This window comes from Nothobranchius furzeri, chromosome 2 (genome assembly GCF_043380555.1).
Source record: "Nothobranchius furzeri strain GRZ-AD chromosome 2, NfurGRZ-RIMD1, whole genome shotgun sequence".
Lineage (NCBI taxonomy): Eukaryota > Metazoa > Chordata > Actinopteri > Cyprinodontiformes > Nothobranchiidae > Nothobranchius > Nothobranchius furzeri.
In genome coordinates this window covers 89414654-89430946 of record NC_091742.1, presented here as the reverse complement: position 1 = coordinate 89430946, position 16293 = coordinate 89414654, and the positions used below count along the sequence as shown (strand labels likewise).

Sequence of the window (16293 nt, the reverse complement as noted above, 5' to 3'; positions counted from 1 at the left end):
TCCTTTTTGTTTTAATTTATTCTGGTTATGGTTCTTTTCTCCTGCTCAATTCTGTATTTTGTGTTTCTGTGCAGATCAGCTGCGGCCGGACGCTCCGACCCTTGACTGTGTGTTCCGCGGTGTCGCCACTGATTGCAATCCTCAATCACCACCCTGATTCAAGCCACGGTTGCCTGTCCCCGGTGTGTCGTCTTGAATGTTTGGACTAAGCTTTAGTGAACCTCGTGTTAACTCTCTCGAGTATGACGTTCTGTTTTTAGCTTTTTCCCACCGTGTGTGGTAATTTTTTGTCATTAAAGAAAAGAGGCTTCCTCAACCTAAGCTTGGTTCTCCTTCCTGCTCATGGGTTGCTACTCAAACCCCGCCCCACAGTGACATTACAACGCCACCCAGATGTCCAACCCAGCAGGTGGCACTCAGAACTTCGACGGATCCTTACCTTCGGCCGAGTAGGTCTCGATGACTGGAATTGGGCTTCCAACACTGGTCCAGGAAGTACACAACTACTTATCTGGGATGCAGCAGCTGCATGGCCATCTGTCTCGACTGGAGCAAGGCCCTGTGTCATCCCGACGGGCTCGGCTGGGCCCTCCTGAGCCCTTTGATGGCACTGCAGAGGACACTGCCGACCATTTCTCGCCTCGTGCTGGCTCCATTTGCAGTGTAACCCTAGTGACTTCCCTTCAAGGAAACGCAAGGTGGTCTTTGCCATGAGTTTCCTGATGGGAGGAGCCAAGAAGTGGGGCCTGGAAGAGTGGGACAAAGGCATGGAGCTTGTCCGCTTCTTCCAGACGTTTTCCAAACAACTCCTCACCGTCTTTGATCCAACTATGCCACACTGGACTGCCGCTTCTGAGCTACTCTGGTTCAGACAGGAGGGCCGCAGCGTGTCTTCCTATGCTGTGGATTTCCGGACAGTGGCAGCCAACACTGTTAACATGGGGGTGAGTGAGTATACAAACATTTTGAGCCCTGACGAAGGCCCTGTGGGCTGAAATGCGTTGGCATTGATGTTTTTAACAATTTAAGCCATGTACTAATAAAGGCTTTTTATTTTTGTACCTCCTGAGTGCCTTAGATCTCCTTTTGCCAACATTTAATTCCAGTTGTTACCATTTCACCTGCCCTGTTTATCCACACAGTTCATGGTTCCCATATTCATAAGATTACTACCCACACTGTACCTGTTATAGTTACTGTCTTGGGGAATCATACGAAACTGTTAAGCTTTTTAGTAGTTGATTCTCTGACACCCTCAGTAATTGAATTTCTCTCTGGGATTAATAAAGTATTTTCAAATTGAATTGAGTTATCCTAGGTTATCCTTGGTGATGCAAACATTGCCCCCATCTGGACTGGGTTTCCGGCCGCGTAATAACGTGGAGCTCTTTTTGTTTGTTAAATTGTTTATCTGCTGCCCCGGTACGTTCTGTTCATCACCCACTACCTTCAGAACCGCCTGACATTGATAATGTCCCTTCCGAGTACTCAGACCTGGCCGCCGTGTTCAGCAAATCTACAGCCAAGGACCTATCTCCCCATCGCCTTCACAATTGTCCCATAGACCTTCTGCCCGGTGCTCAGCCTCCTAAGGGTCACATCTATCCTCTCTCCATTCCTGAGACAGCGGCAATGGAGGAGTCCATTCAGGAAGGACTGCAGGCTAGAATTGTTCGCCCATCCTCATCTGCGGGGGCAGGGTTTTTCTTTGTGGGAAATGGAGCCAGCCCAAGGCATATGCAAACTAAGCGACTACTTTGGGCCCCCACATCACCAGGGTCCCCCAAGAACACTAAGGTGGCATGAGTAAAAAAAAAAACAATGCATTTATATAATTTTCTGTAGTGTCATTTGGTTTTTGCTTGTAATGCAGCACACTTTACATGTTTGAAATTTTAAAAACAAAAGATAGTAAACCGAATCGAGTTACTGTAAATTTTGTGTTTGTCTGCTGATGTTTCTTTCAAATAGCTGAATTAATATACCACACTTAAATAACACTCTTCATTTTAAAATGCTAATTATTTAGTGTGGATTGCTGCTCCGATAAAGTTAAAATCAATATACACAATAACACCAGATTGATGTGAGCTAATTACAAAATATGCTAATGATAGTGGGCATGTTACACAAATGGTGCCTAAGAATGATGAATCATCTGGTGTTGACTTTTTGGTTTGGGGGGTCCGCAAGGGAAACCTATTTAGGGCCCTACAACGGCTTGGGCTGGCCCTGGTGGGAAAACACGATGGAGGCCTTTGTTCTTGCATCGACTACAGGGGTTTGAACAGCATCGTGGTCAGGAACACTCACCCCCTGCCCCTTCTACAATCTGCCTTTGATCAGGTGAAGGGGGCCCGGATCTTCACTAAGCTAGACTTGCTGAAAGCGTACCGTTTGGTGCGTATTCAGGAGGGGGAAGAGTGGAAGACTTCCTTTCCCACCCCTAACAGCCATTTTGAGTACCTAGTTATACCGTTTGGCCTCATGAATGCCCCAGCAGTTTTTCAGTGTTTTATCAATGATCAATGATGTGCTCAAGGACATGCTTAATTTGTGTTTGTTTACACTGATGACATTTAGATTTTTTTCCCAGACCGTGAGACTTATGTGCAGCACATCAGAGCTGTCCTTCAGTGCCTTCTTGAGAACCAGCTTTTCTGCAAGGCTGAAAAATGTGAGTTCCACAGCATTACAACCAAATTCCTTGGGCACGTGGTTTCTCCAGGGTCTGTTCAGATGGACAAGGACAAAGTAAGAGCAGTTCTCGAGTGGCCTGTACCCACTGGTCGTAAGCAGCTCCAACGCTTCCTGGGGTTTGCAAATTTCTATAGGTGCTTCATCAGAGGCTTCAGTGGCATGGCTGCACCCTTCCATAGACTCACCTCGGCTAAGGTAACCTTTGTCTGGGACACAGCTGCCGACAAAGCCTTTGCCGAGCTTAAGAGAAGGTTCTCTGCGGCCCCTATCCTGACCCAGCCCGACACCTCCAAGCAATTTATTGTGGACCCCTGAGTCAGGGGTGGGCGCTGTGTTATCACAGAAGGCGTCTGATAACAAAATCCATCCCTGCGCGTATTTCTCCCTCAAGCTCTTCCCTGTAGAGAGAAACTACAACATAGGGAACAGAGTTGCTGGCGGTTAAGCTAGCACTCAAAGAATTGCATCATTAGTTGGAGGGAGATGGCAAGACCTTTCTAGTGCGGACTGATCACAAAAACTTGGAATGTATTCGGACTGTTAAGCGCCTCAACTCCCACCAATTCTGCTGGGCCTTGTTTTTTGACCTTTTTAACTTCCCCTTTTCTTATCGCCCTGGCAGCAAGAACATCAAACCGGCTGCCCTGTCCCGCCAATACCAGCAGCAGTGCAAAACCACTGACTCCCCAGGAGCCACGACCATCGTGCCCCCTAAGTTGGTGCTTGGGGTCACCCACTGGACCTTGGAGCGCAGGATCAAGGCTGCAGTTCCTGACACCACCACCATCCCATCAGGTTGTCCCCCAAACTGCTTATTCGTCACCTCAGGTCTACGTCCTGCTGTGCTGAAGTGGGGACACTCATCACGCCTGGCTTGCCACCCTGGAATGACAAGAACCGCCTTCCTCATAGCTCAGCGATCTGCTGGTGGCCCACCGTGGCCTCAGACATTCGAGCCTTTGTTGTCTAGTGCTCAGTCTGTGCCAGCGTCAAGGTGCCCAGGACTTCCCCAGCTGGTTTCCTCCAGCCTCTACCAGTCCCCTCCAGACCATGGTCCCACGTGGCCATGGATTTCATCACTGGACTGCCCGATTCCAGAGGTCAAACTGTGATTTTAACTGTAGTGGACAGGTTCTTTAAGTTGGCCCATGCTATACCTCTGCAGAGATTGCCATCAGCTAAGCAACTGGCCGAGGCGGTGGTTTGACACGTTTTCCAGCTGCACTGACTCCCTGGGGACATAACCTCTGATCAAGGCCCCTATTTCGTGTCAGCTTTTTGGAAGAAATTTTGCAAACTCCTGGGAATCAAGGTCAGTCTGAGCTCTGGGTTCCATCCTCAGCCGAACGGGCAGGATTGGCGCTTCAACCAGGAATTGGAGACAATCTTTCGGGCTATGTGCCAGAAGAACCCCCGCTCCAGGTCCACCCAACTTCCCTGGGTGGAGTACTCCCATAACCCCTAGTGAACTCCACTGATTTCTCTCCATTTAAGGCGGCCTACAGATACCAGTCTCCCTTCTTCCGCCATCAGGAGTGGATGGCTTCCACCTCCGGCCACGCAGCGTTTGTGAGATGCAGCAGACGTTCCTGGGTCGAATTACGCTCCCAGCTGGTTAAGAACCAGGAGCGTTTTGCCACGGTGGCGATCTGCCGCTCCATTCTACAAGGTGGGTGACAGGGTCAGGCTCTCTTCTGCGGATTTACCACTGAAAGGGGGTACTAGAAAGATGCAACCCCGATTTATCAGCCCGTTACCATCACAAAGATAATCAACCTGGTGGCGGTGAGGCTGGCTCTCCCCCGCTCACTACAAGTCCACCCTACCTTGCAAATCAGCAAGCAGAAGCCAGAGAAACTCAGTCCTCTGCTAACACTGCCTGCATGCCACCCCCCCCCCCCCCCCGCTCCTTGCCTAGTGGACAGTGGGCTGGTCTATGTGGTCCGCAAGCTCTTGACCTCGAGGAGAGTCGGCTGAGGTGTCCAGTATCTTATGGACAGGGTGGGTTATGGCCCAGCAGACCGCTAGTGGGTCCCCAAGCGTCACATTACGCCAAGACCTGATAGAGCAGTCAGACCCGCCGTCCATCTGGTAGCTGGACTTTATGAGGGGGGTTGTGTTATGGTTTACCCCTTTTCCTTTTTGTTTTTATTTATTTATTCTGGTTATGGTTTCAGAGCAGCCCATGGCAGCTGTGGCTACATTGTAGGTCATCAGTGTGTGAATGGATGAATGACTGCTTCTGTTGTGAAGCGCCAAGAAGGTGCTGTGCAAATACAGGCCATTTTTAAAAGATTGCACATCACAGGAGACATACTCATAATTTCAGTGTAATGTCCCACCATTAGGTGACAATAAAGCCTTTCATTCCTTCGTTTGTTCATTTAGTACCTGTGTCCATGCTGTCCAGGTCCAGGTGGTGCAGAACACACGATGAATCAGTCCCAGATCCTGAAGTGGTAGCAGGTTTTCTTTAGCCGTGTTTAGCTAACAGCAGCAATAGAAACAAAGCAGGAGAGCTGATTAAGATGCTGCTTCAGAACAACGCAGGAGATTAAAGATCCAACGCTTTGGTTCTGATCAGCTGAGGACAGATCCAGTCAGGAAAAGAGGACTTTTGGTCACCAGAGTTCACGGAGTAGAGCTAACCGCTTTTTCCTCCAGAGTCACATTCAGATTCGGGGTTTTCCCGTCAGAGAGTGTGAGCAGGATGGAACAGAGAGCAAGCAGCGATCCTGCATCATGACCTGGGACATAATTTTGGGGGGGGGGGAACGGGTGGGACATGCCCCCCCCCACTTTTTCAAAAGGCAGTTTTGGTCCCCTGCACTTTTTTCCGTCCAAAAACAATATTACGCTCCATTAAATGGATTTCGTTGAGCACTAGGACCGAAACGGAAACCGGTTTCCTATTAGACCCGCCCAAAAGCTAATCTATTGGCTCTGCTGATACTTGCTAACGTATTATTGGCTGTTGCTGCTGTCACTCAAGTTGTAAACAGTCAGAACGTGCTCACGTTGTTTTGCTAGTTTGGAGCCGCTAGGGAACACCGGTACTGAGTCACATCGTCAACTAGACGCTGTGTAATATCAGAGCTCAGCTCAGCTTCCACTACATAACATTTGAATAAGTGTTCATTTGTGAGTCTTTGGTAGTTAGGCACAGCCAGGAGGCAGCATGTCAAGAAAACGAAAAGTGGATATAAGAGACTTCTTTCAAAGTCAAAACGTAAGTTGGAACATGTGACACCCCTGCATTAAGCTCAGACTCACCTCCTCCTTCACAAACATACTCAAAACTAACTTTTACAAACTCATCTCCTCCACATAACTGACTCCTCAGACACAATTTATTCGTATTATTATAATAATTATTTTTTTTATTATTACTATTATCATCATAATTATTATTACTAGTAGTAGTAGTAGTAGAAGTGTAACTTCAAAACTTTTATCATTTAACTTTATTGTAAACTTATCTATTGCAATGTATATGTTCACATTAAAAAGCTCTGAAAAATGAACAGTATCATCATCGTCAACAGATTTTTTTAAGCTTAATGTCAAAGATGTACACTTTTCATTAGATTTATCTTATTTTTTCCTTTTATTTTTTGTGTGTTGAAATGCAACAACTGTTTAAACACTTTTAAGGGGAAAAACATATTTAATATGTTTTTATACACTCAAATGTTAGGGTGACGATCATGTGTAAAACATTAGTTCAGCATGTCCTCTAACACAGCAAATGAACAAACGGCCAGATCTCAGGAGGGACCGTTTATGTATAAATAATTTTTATACTTTTGACTAGGCCTGGGAAAGTAACAAATTTTGCTGGACGATATTTTGTCCAACAAATTGTTGATGATAAACAATATCATTGTCAACATTATCTAGACCAAAATAACCACTAATATAATGTTAATATATCATAATAATGCAAGTACACCCTTTAAAATGCAACAAATAAACCTTCATTTAACACTGAAATGTCCAGAACCAGAACTTCTAAATGAATAAAAATAACAAACAAAAATTAAATAAAAAAGGAATCTCACTCCCTGTTAGAAAATGTTGCACCAAAAACAATTAAAAAAGACCCAAAACAATAAATACAATGGCCTATCCATTGTCAACAGCCAAAACTGCACTTCAATAATAATAAATAAAAATAATAATAGAGTTGTACATTTTTTAACTTTGATATCTATATATATATATATATATATATTGAGGATGGAAAAATTATTGAGATGGGCATGTGACGTGTCAAGGGGTCTTTACATAACACCCCCCACCCCAAATCCGCACAAGCCTGCTGTGTCCCCCCCACTTCTGAAATCAAAATTTCGTCCCTGATCATGACCAACTCAGATAACCGAGTCTAATAGAGGTAGTGTTGGGAGTAACATGGTACAAAAAGAACTAATTACGGTAATGCACTGCTTTTTGCTGTAATACGGTCATTACCCCCCTCCCCCATACACACACTCACACTGAAGGGATTTAAGATGACAGTGTGCCAAGCACAGTTTGTTGTTGCATTTGTTTAATAAACAATAATTTTCTTAGGGCCTGTCCAGCTTTGGACACTTTCATCCCTGGGGCTACTGCAATCGTAATCCAGCCCTGATGGAGGTCATCTGATGGACCTGCGGTGCAGAGCTAACCCTGCAGTCAGACAAAGCAGAGATGAGAACCTGCAGCTGATCTAACATTAGCTAGAACGTCCTCCAGATGGGCACATGCCCATAACTTTTAAGTTTATGAAAAATAAGGATATGAAGAACATTGTAGTCAAATGCTTCTTGTGTGCTAGACCTGTTATTGTATCTGACTGTTTTTAATCATGAGCTACTTTTAGACGGCTTAATCCATATTTAAAGTTATTTTGGTGAGAGTACCTTAAAGTAATGTAATAGTAGTGTAATGTCTTACATTTGAAAGTAAAACAGTGATATTGTAATGTAACAAATTACTTTGAAGTGACAATTACAGGTAATAAATAATGCATTACAGATTTGAAGTAACTTGCCCAACACTGGATCGAGGGAACCTCTTCAATCTGATGAAAGCAGCAAAACGAGCGCGTTTCTCAGAGAGGCCAAAGGAACAGCAGCAGATCCAGAGGGCAGGAAGTCTACAGAAAAGCTTTTCTGACCCACAACCTGATTCTGGAGCTCCGATTGCCACGGTTCTGGAAAGAACTCCACCAAGTTGTTGAGAAGAAAGTTTCCACAGCCTGGTGATAAATAAAGCGAGGCTTGTACTGAGCAGGAAGGGGGCGTGTCCATCAAATCTCATTTCGACGGTTGCATGGATTGCTTCATTTTGTGAAAAAACCACATGACTGATGACAAATGAGGCCTCATTTTACATGGACCACCTAGCTGTCTTTTTTCTGTTTTCAAAATAACAGCTGCTGAAGGTGCTTTGTGGGTTGTTTTAACAGTTTGGGACGCAGCCATCATAGATTATGGTGGAACAGTTATAGTTTGAGGAAAGCTCACTTTTCATAATTAATGTGTTTTATTCACCAACTACGTGGAAAAACTACACAAATAATGAATAGAAACAAAAGCATGAAAAAGTGAATATTTGATTGTATTTGGATTTTAAATGTTTAAAAACAATGATGTAATTAATTTCATGATGTTGAATTTGAACAAAGGAAAAGCTAAACTTTACTGATCTAAGCCAGTTCTTTGGAGAAAATGAATCAAAGCAGTCTTCCAGTTTTACCTGACCAACATTAAAATACATAGTTTGTTATTTATGACTTGAATGTCCTCCAAAGGCCTCAACATCTTATTGACCCAAAGTAAAATCAGGGGCGGCGTTAGGCCCGGCTACTTGGGCTGAAGCCCCGGATCTTTCATGATAAGCCCCGGATCTAAATCGCGGAAGTAACATGCAGTACCAAAGTCACACAGAGAGGGCGCAGCTGGCAGTAGTTTGTAAAGTCCCATTTAGTCGTCACACACACAGGTGTGTGGTGAAATTTATTCTCCGATTTTGACCCATCCCCTGAGTTGCAGACACGCCGCGCTCGGAAACTATTTGGTGGTTTAATCCCCCAATCCAACCCCAATCCAATGCTGAGTGTCAAGCAAGGAGGCATTGGGTCCCATTTTTCTCAAAATCTTTGGTATGACCCGACCAGGAGTCGAACCCCTGATCTCCCGATCTCAGGGCAGACACTCTACCACTAGGCTACTTAGTCAGTATACAGTTTACCTGAGACTGAAGAGAAGCCCTTCAGCAGCTGGCTTCTGCAGTCTCTGTCTGAAACGCATGAGTGAAGATGGATATAAGGACGTTTTTTTAGACCAAAAGTACAACGACAGAACCCCAGCTCTGATGAGACTGGTGTTGACTCAGGTTTGTGAGTCTTATTTGAAAATATTTGTTGTGCTGCTGGTTTGCCTAAAGTTAGCTTACTATCAGGTAAAGTTGTTGGAGAAAGAAAGGGAATATTCACTATCATCTCACACTAAACACTAACAGGAACAATACTCTGCCCTGAATATGCTGAATATGTAGCTTCAGATTAAACATTATGTGGTACAAGACAAATATATATGATGTTGACTAGTGCGTGTCACGTGTGTGCGCGCATGCGTGTGTGTGCGCGCGCGTGTGTTAAGCCCCGGATCTTCTTCAGTCCTAAATCCGCCCCTGAGTAAAATAATGCTGCTTGTTTTTCATCAGAGTTCTGTTTTAATTCGAGTAAAAAAAAAAAGAAGGCACAAATAGAGCAGAAATTTTTTTTTTTTTAAAGATTCACAATCTAACAAGTTTGAAAATTCAGATAGTGAGAATCTTGGCTTCAAAAAACATAATATATATTAGGACAAATATGTTATTTAGTGTTGTTAATTGAATGTATTGTTAGTTCATAAATAATTGGCACGTTGAGCTTTTTGTACGTAATTTGAAGTACAATTACTTAAAAAGTACACAGTGAAAGTAATTTATACTTTGGTACCAGGTAGTTCTTGTGGTACTTAGTATGTAGGTATAGGTGGCCTAGTGTCCTTTTTCCAAAAAGCCATTTTATCCCATCTCAAACTTGCCACTTTTGGCTTTTTGGACCTACTTTGAAGTACAATTACTTAAAAAGTACACAGTAAAAGTAGTTCATACCTTAGTACCAGGTAGTACAAGAGGTACTTAGTATGCATGTATAGGTGACCTAGTGTCCTTTTTCCAAAATACAACTTTATCCTACCTCAAACACAGCACTTTTGGCTTTTTGGACAGTTTGAAGTACAATTACTCAAAAAGTACACAGTAAAAGTAGTTCATACTTTGTTACCAGGTAGTACTCGAAGTACTTAGTATGTATGTATAGGATGCTTAGTGTCCTTTTTAAAAAACACAATTCTATCCTTTATCAAAAAGGCACATTTAGCAGCTCTGTGTCATCCTGATGTCAGCCCATTCTGTCGCTCATCTCAGCTCCTATCCAGCAGCGAGACGGGTGTTGCCGTAAACTACCGTATAAACGCGCACTTCAATTGTAGGTGCGGTTCACTTGACCACGGACAAACGAACGAACGACGGCTCACTTGACTGCATTCCACAACGGCGGTGTACGATTTTGGTATACAACCCAACCCTAAAGCTAACTCGCAACACTTTACTGAGCTGCTGAACTGAACAGCAGTGGCATCAAAACAAACCTCATCAGGTCATGTCACTGTTACCACACAAGGGAACTCGATCGCTCACCTAGCTCTACCTGTGGTGAAACCTATCCACGAGGTTTTCTTTTCAGTCAGCGCCCGTCTACACGCCAAGCCTCATGTCTCCACTGCCTTTCTGTGATGTATTTGCGTCGCTGTAACCGACAAAACGAGGCTCAGGCCTCCAGATCAGCGAGTGGTGTTTTATTCTGGCCTGCTTTTTGTGCACAACAGATTACGACTGCCCTCTGCTGGTAGGCAGGAGGAGTACACATTACACTGAATGATAGAAGTCTCATCGACAATACATGAACATCAAAGTAATCGCAAAACTATGAACACTGTGTTACTCCTAGCTGTTAACAATAAGCTAGAAGACATCACAAACCAAGTCTATCAGGTGGTTTAACCACTCTGTCACATACGGCACTGCAACCTTGGTTTAACTGTACCCTCTTGCTGATCTATCGGCATGGACACCTGGGAAGGCATCTCTAAGGGCGATGAAAGATCTGCTGAATGAGTCCAGTCTTTTTCTATTTTTACATAGCGGGTTTCTGTATCTGTCAGTGACCTAGATGAGAACGCTACAGGATGACTGTCTTGAGTGAGCACTGCACCAAGCCCATAGCTGCTTGCATCACAGTAGATTTCCACCAGCTGCACCGGTGTTCCGACTATCCGTGCTCCCCGTCGAAATGTGCTACTTTGGGGAAATGCGCAAGCCGATTATTGCGTCACAGGCTGTTTACATGTCGAGACGCGCTACCTGTGGAAGTTTACGTTTAATCTCGTCACTTATCTAGTTACTTTCAACTCGTCGAAGGTCACAGTATTTCTTTAAAATGATTTATTAAATTACTGCTTGCTGTATGTTTACCTGACAGTTAGCTTGAAAATGGCTTCTAAAATATTGTTATTTCATTGTAAACAAGAAATTTCTCCCTTTGTTCTCAGTCATTCTGAAAGAGTCCCGAATTAATATCCAAAAGTTTTATATTATACATATTGTAGCGACCCCGAGCGTCTCAGCGGCAGGTTTATAGTCCCCAAATCAACCAGCAGGGGGCAGTAATGGTTCACACCAGACCTTTATTAGGGTTTTTTTTCCACACCTTGTAACGCTACAGACACCGATCCTCTATCACGCTCCTACAAGGCTCAACAGCCTAATAAAAAAGGCTGGTTCTGTTCTGGGGACGACTGTGGAACCACTGGAGGAGATCATGCAAAGAAGGATTCTCCAGAGAATCAAGAAAATGATGGACAACCCTGAGCATTCTCTTCACAAGACTGTCCAACAACGGAAGAGTGTCTTCAGTCAGAGGCTTCTTCAGTTTCGCTGCAACACTGACCGCTACTGGAGATCCTTCCTGCCAACAGCCATTGTAATATACAACAACTCTTTGTTGACTTGATTATTATTATTATCCTGAGCTACTACAGCAATCAATTTCCCTCTGGGATTAATAAAGTATTTTTGAATTGAATTGAATTGAATTGAATACCACACAGAGTCACGGTGTCAGTTAACCATGCTACTTCAACCCGCTCCACAGAACACACATCACCTTCCCTGTGGCTTACATTAACATAACACTCACACAACACGCAAATCAACACATAGGAACTAGCAGAATGATAGGAAACACATATAACACAATACCCAGAATGCACCTGGCTTACAACCCCAGCCAGGTCATTACACTGACCCCCCCCAAAAGAGGTTTAGTGTCCCCACAACCTTAACCGTCCACTCTGAAGTCCTGTAAATATCCGGGCCGGCGTCGAGTACGCTTTGGCCTTGACTGGGGATACATGGCGCCCCCAGCTGAGCCGGGAATAGGGAGCAAGGAATCCCCAGGCTGCCCACCAGTCTGCGGGTTCGGGGCAAGCGGATGGTATGGCGCCAGCCGATTCTTATGCAGCACCACACGTCTTCCCCGCCCCGGCATCCGGACTCGGAAAACCACCTCTGATAGCTGTTCCAGGATCTCGGCCGGGCCTTGCCAGTGACTCATGAGCTTGGGGGTCAGCTCCCGCTTCCGCCGGGGGCAGTACACCGAAACCTGATCTCCGGCCCCCAGCATAGGACCGTGTGCACGGGTATCGTATGCTCGTTTCTGGCGGGCCCCGGCCCCCTCCAATGTCTGTCTCGCCAGCTGATGCACAGTGTGCAACCGCTCCTTGAGCCGCCGGGAGTAATCCATCTCTGGTCCCCCAGCAATTTCCGGCTCAGGGGGCGCCCCGAACACCAAATCCACCGGAGTTCGGATCTCCCTTCCGAACATTAATGCTGCAGGGGTACACTGACTTGACTCCTGCACTGCGGTTCGATACGCCCACAAAACAAGGGGCAGGTGTTGGTCCCAGTCCCTCTGATGCTGGCTGGTCAGGATGGCCAGCTGGGTGGCCAACGTGCGGTTGAACCTCTCAACCAGACCAGACGCGTGAACATCTCATCCACCAGAGTATGCGCAGTCGTTACCGCACTCTGATCCGGCACCGCATACGCCTCTGGCCACTTCGAGAAATAATCCATCGTGACCAGGACGTACCGGTTGCCTGCATCAGAAACAGGGAATGGACCCAGGATGTCCATTCCGATCCGCTCCATTGGCGCCCCAACTAGGTATTGCTGCAATGGGGCATGGGAGCGCTGGCTGGGACCTTTCTGCACTGTGCAGTCTTCACAGCAGTGAACATGGATCTCCACGTCCTGACAACAGCCCGGCCAATAGAACCGCTGTCTCAACCGCCGCACTTCCCATTCCCAAAATGGCCAGTACCTGCAGCCCCGTGAACCCAGCGGAAGACCTCAAGCCGCAAGGCCCGCGGAACCAAGAGCTGGAGTATGTCGCCTCCCCAGTCTGGCGCTCGACACCGCCGGTAAAGTACACTGCCATGGAGCTCCAGGTTGTTCCACTGGGAGTACAGCGACTTCGTCTCGGGCCCCTGGGAAGACAAGGCGGACCAGTCTGGCCGTGTCCCAGCCTCCATCCAGTCCCTCACCATCCCCAGCACTGGATCGCTCACCTGTTGCTGCTGCAGCTCTGCCGCGGTGAAAGGTTCCTGCCCTTCACCCTTACCCTCGGGTTCTGCTGCTGTTGATGTGGGACCCCGGTCCAACTCCTCCAGGCGCCTGCAGTACCGACACTCCTCCGCAGAACAGGGGTGCCTGGACAGGGCGTTGGCGTTGGCGTGTTGCCGCCCTGGTCGGTGCTGGGCCTCAAAATCGAACTCTTGTAGTATTTCCAGCCACCGGGCCACCTGACCCTCTGGCTGGCGAAAGTTCAGCATCCAGGTTAGGCTGGCGTGGTCGGTCCTGAGCAGGAACTTAGTGCCCAAGAGGTAAGGTCGGAAGTGACGAACCGCCAGGACCACAGCCAACAGCTCACGCCGGGTAACACAGTAATTCCTCTCGGCCCGGCTGAGACTGCAGCTGTAGTATGCCACTACTCGCTCCTCCGCCTCTCCCTCTTGGGAGAGCACAGCTCCGACCCCCATGTTGCTGGCGTCGGTGTCCAACAGGAAAGGCTGGCTGGGGTCAGGATACGCCAAGACCGGGGCACTCACGAGGGCAGTTTTCAACTGTTCGAAGGCCGCTGCACAGTCCTCAGTCCAACCAAGCCGCCGGCCCTTGTTCGTCAACTGATGCAAGGGGCTAGCGACGGTGGCAAAGTCTTTTACAAACCTCCTATAATAGGAGGCTAGCCCCAGGAAGCTTCGTAGCTCAGGGACGTTCGACGGGGGGTGGGGGTGGGGGGGCAGTCCCCCACAGCAACTACCTTCTCCAGATCAGTAGCCACCCCTTTTTCGCTCACCACATGTCCCAGGAACTTCACCTGGCGAGCCAGGAGGTTGCACTTAGCCGGGTTCAGCTTTAGTCCGGCCCCGCGGATAGCAGTCAGGACCTCTCGCAGGGTAGCAACAGCCTGTTCAAAGTCCTTGGCATGAGTCAGCAAATCATACAAATAGACCACGCAGCAGCCGCGGGGAATGTCTTAGAGGACCCTTCCCATTAACCTCTCGAACGTGGCTGGTGCGTTGCATAGTCCAAAAGGCATCACCCTAAACTGCCACAGTCCTTGCCCAATGGTGAAGGCAGTCTTGGGTCGTGCCTCATCAGCAAGCTCCACCTGCCAGTACCCACTGCGGAGGTCTAGCGAGCTGAATCAATTGGACCCAACGATGTAATCCAGTGCATCATCGATGCGAGGTAGCGGGTAAGAGTCCTTGTGGGCTACCGCATTCAGGCGCCTGTAGTCCACACAAGGCAGCCAACCCCCTGTTTTCTTCCGCAACATAACTACAGGTGTGGCCCATGGACTATCCGAGGGTTCAATGACGCCATTAGCTGCCATCTCTTTTATCAGTTCCTCTGCAGCTTTGCGTTTGGCGAGGGGCAGGTGGTGGGGCCGCAGCCGGATTGGGGCAGCTGCTCCAGTGTCGATGGTGTGCTGCACCAGGTCCATCCTTGTACAGTCCTCTTCCCTGGCGGCGAAAGTATCCACAAACTCTACCAGGAGGCTCTGCAGCTGCCGCTGCTGCGTCGCACTGAGGTGCACCCCACTCCGCCGCCGAAGCTCTTCTACTGCCGCCACAGTCTCAGGCGACGGGGAGACCGCCGAGCTAGGCGGCAACTCTGGCTGCGGGATGTTGGCCCTGCTCACGTTCACCCCCTGGGTCCTCTTCCGCCCCTTTTCTGCCCTCGACCCCGGGCTGTGGCCTGAAGCTGTGGGGCGCGAGAGCTTTGGGGGTGCCGGTGGGGTGGGGGCCTGTCCCTAACTACCGCGGCCCACTTGGAGCTACACAGTCTCAGCAACAAGGTGGATGGCAACTCCCGGCACATCGACCTGTGCCCCCCAGTGGGTTAGCAAGTCCAGTCCAACAATGCACTCGTCTGTTATATCGGCAAGCCAGAACTCATGGTTCACTCTGTTTGTGCCCACCACCACCTGCAGAATCTTTCTCCCCGGCATCACAGTCTTTTCTCCTGTTACAGTGTACAATGCTGTGTGAGTAGGGGTCCAATCTGTCGGCAATGACCCGCCCGTCTCCGGTAGCACCCCCCTCCGCAGCAAGCAGATGGTAGACCCCGTGTCCACCAGGGCCCGGCAAGACCGTCCATCAATGATACAGTCCAGGTATAGTCCACGGGTGGACCACAGGATGAGTGCCACAGGATGAGTGCCACGGAGAGGGTTTACTGATTGGGTGGGGGTCCCCTCACTGTCCCACCCCGTGGCCGTTTCCCGTCGGTGATGTCACTCAGGCCCGAGGACTAGGTGCAGGACAGTTCCGGGCAAGGTGCCCGGGCTCCCCGCACCGATAACAACAGTCTGTCCGGCGCTTCCGACGGGGGACTGCTTCTGGTTGGGCTCGTCTGGCCTCCTCCTCTTCATCCGACTGGTCCGTGCTCATCTCTCGCTCGACCCCCTGACTGATCGTCGGGTTACTGGTTCGCCCCTCAGCACCTCCTCTACCTGCTCTGCCTCCCTCAACGCCTCCTCCAGGTCGGGGGATGACAGCCGGACATGCTGTCGCAGCCTCTCCGGTGTGGACCCCTCAGGAAGGCGTGGAGACCCAGCTCCTCCTGGGCCGCTCCTGAGAAGGTTGGATAGCCCCGTTGGGCATAGAGGCGGACGTCTGCGGCAAAGGACCCCAGGCTCTCTCCCTCACGTCGGCGTCGGCTAGCCAGCTCTTCCCTGCTCTGTTCAGCTGGTGGTCTCTGTCCAAACCGTCTGCCGAGCGCTGTAGTCAGAGCCCGGAGGTTGCGCTGCTCCTCTAGGGGCAGGTCCAGCAGAACCTGGAGTGCTGGGCCCTCCAGTGCGGGCGCCAGGTGGGTGGCAGTCTCTTCTTGACCCCACCCGTTTTGAGTGGCAGCCAGCATGACTTGGGC

At 48.4% G+C, this 16293-nt stretch overlaps 1 protein-coding gene across 2 annotated transcripts in view; it reads right to left on the bottom strand.

The window, feature by feature from the left end:
* The window catches only part of LOC107376823 (zinc finger protein 665), a 35695-nt gene extending 21797 nt beyond the window's left edge, over positions 1–13898 (bottom strand). Inside the window, exons 1-2 of one of the 2 annotated variants that reach the window (XM_070548217.1) lie at positions 10438–13898; positions 5092–5187 (exon numbers count right to left, since the gene is read on the bottom strand). In XM_070548217.1, the coding sequence (XP_070404318.1) occupies positions 13143–13898 (756 nt within the window). In that variant the 3' untranslated portion in view covers positions 5092–5187; positions 10438–13142. The remainder of the gene's footprint in view (positions 1–5091; positions 5188–10437) is intronic. The other variant, XM_070548216.1, reaches the window with a different exon arrangement.
* Positions 13899–16293: the final 2395 nt, after the last annotated feature.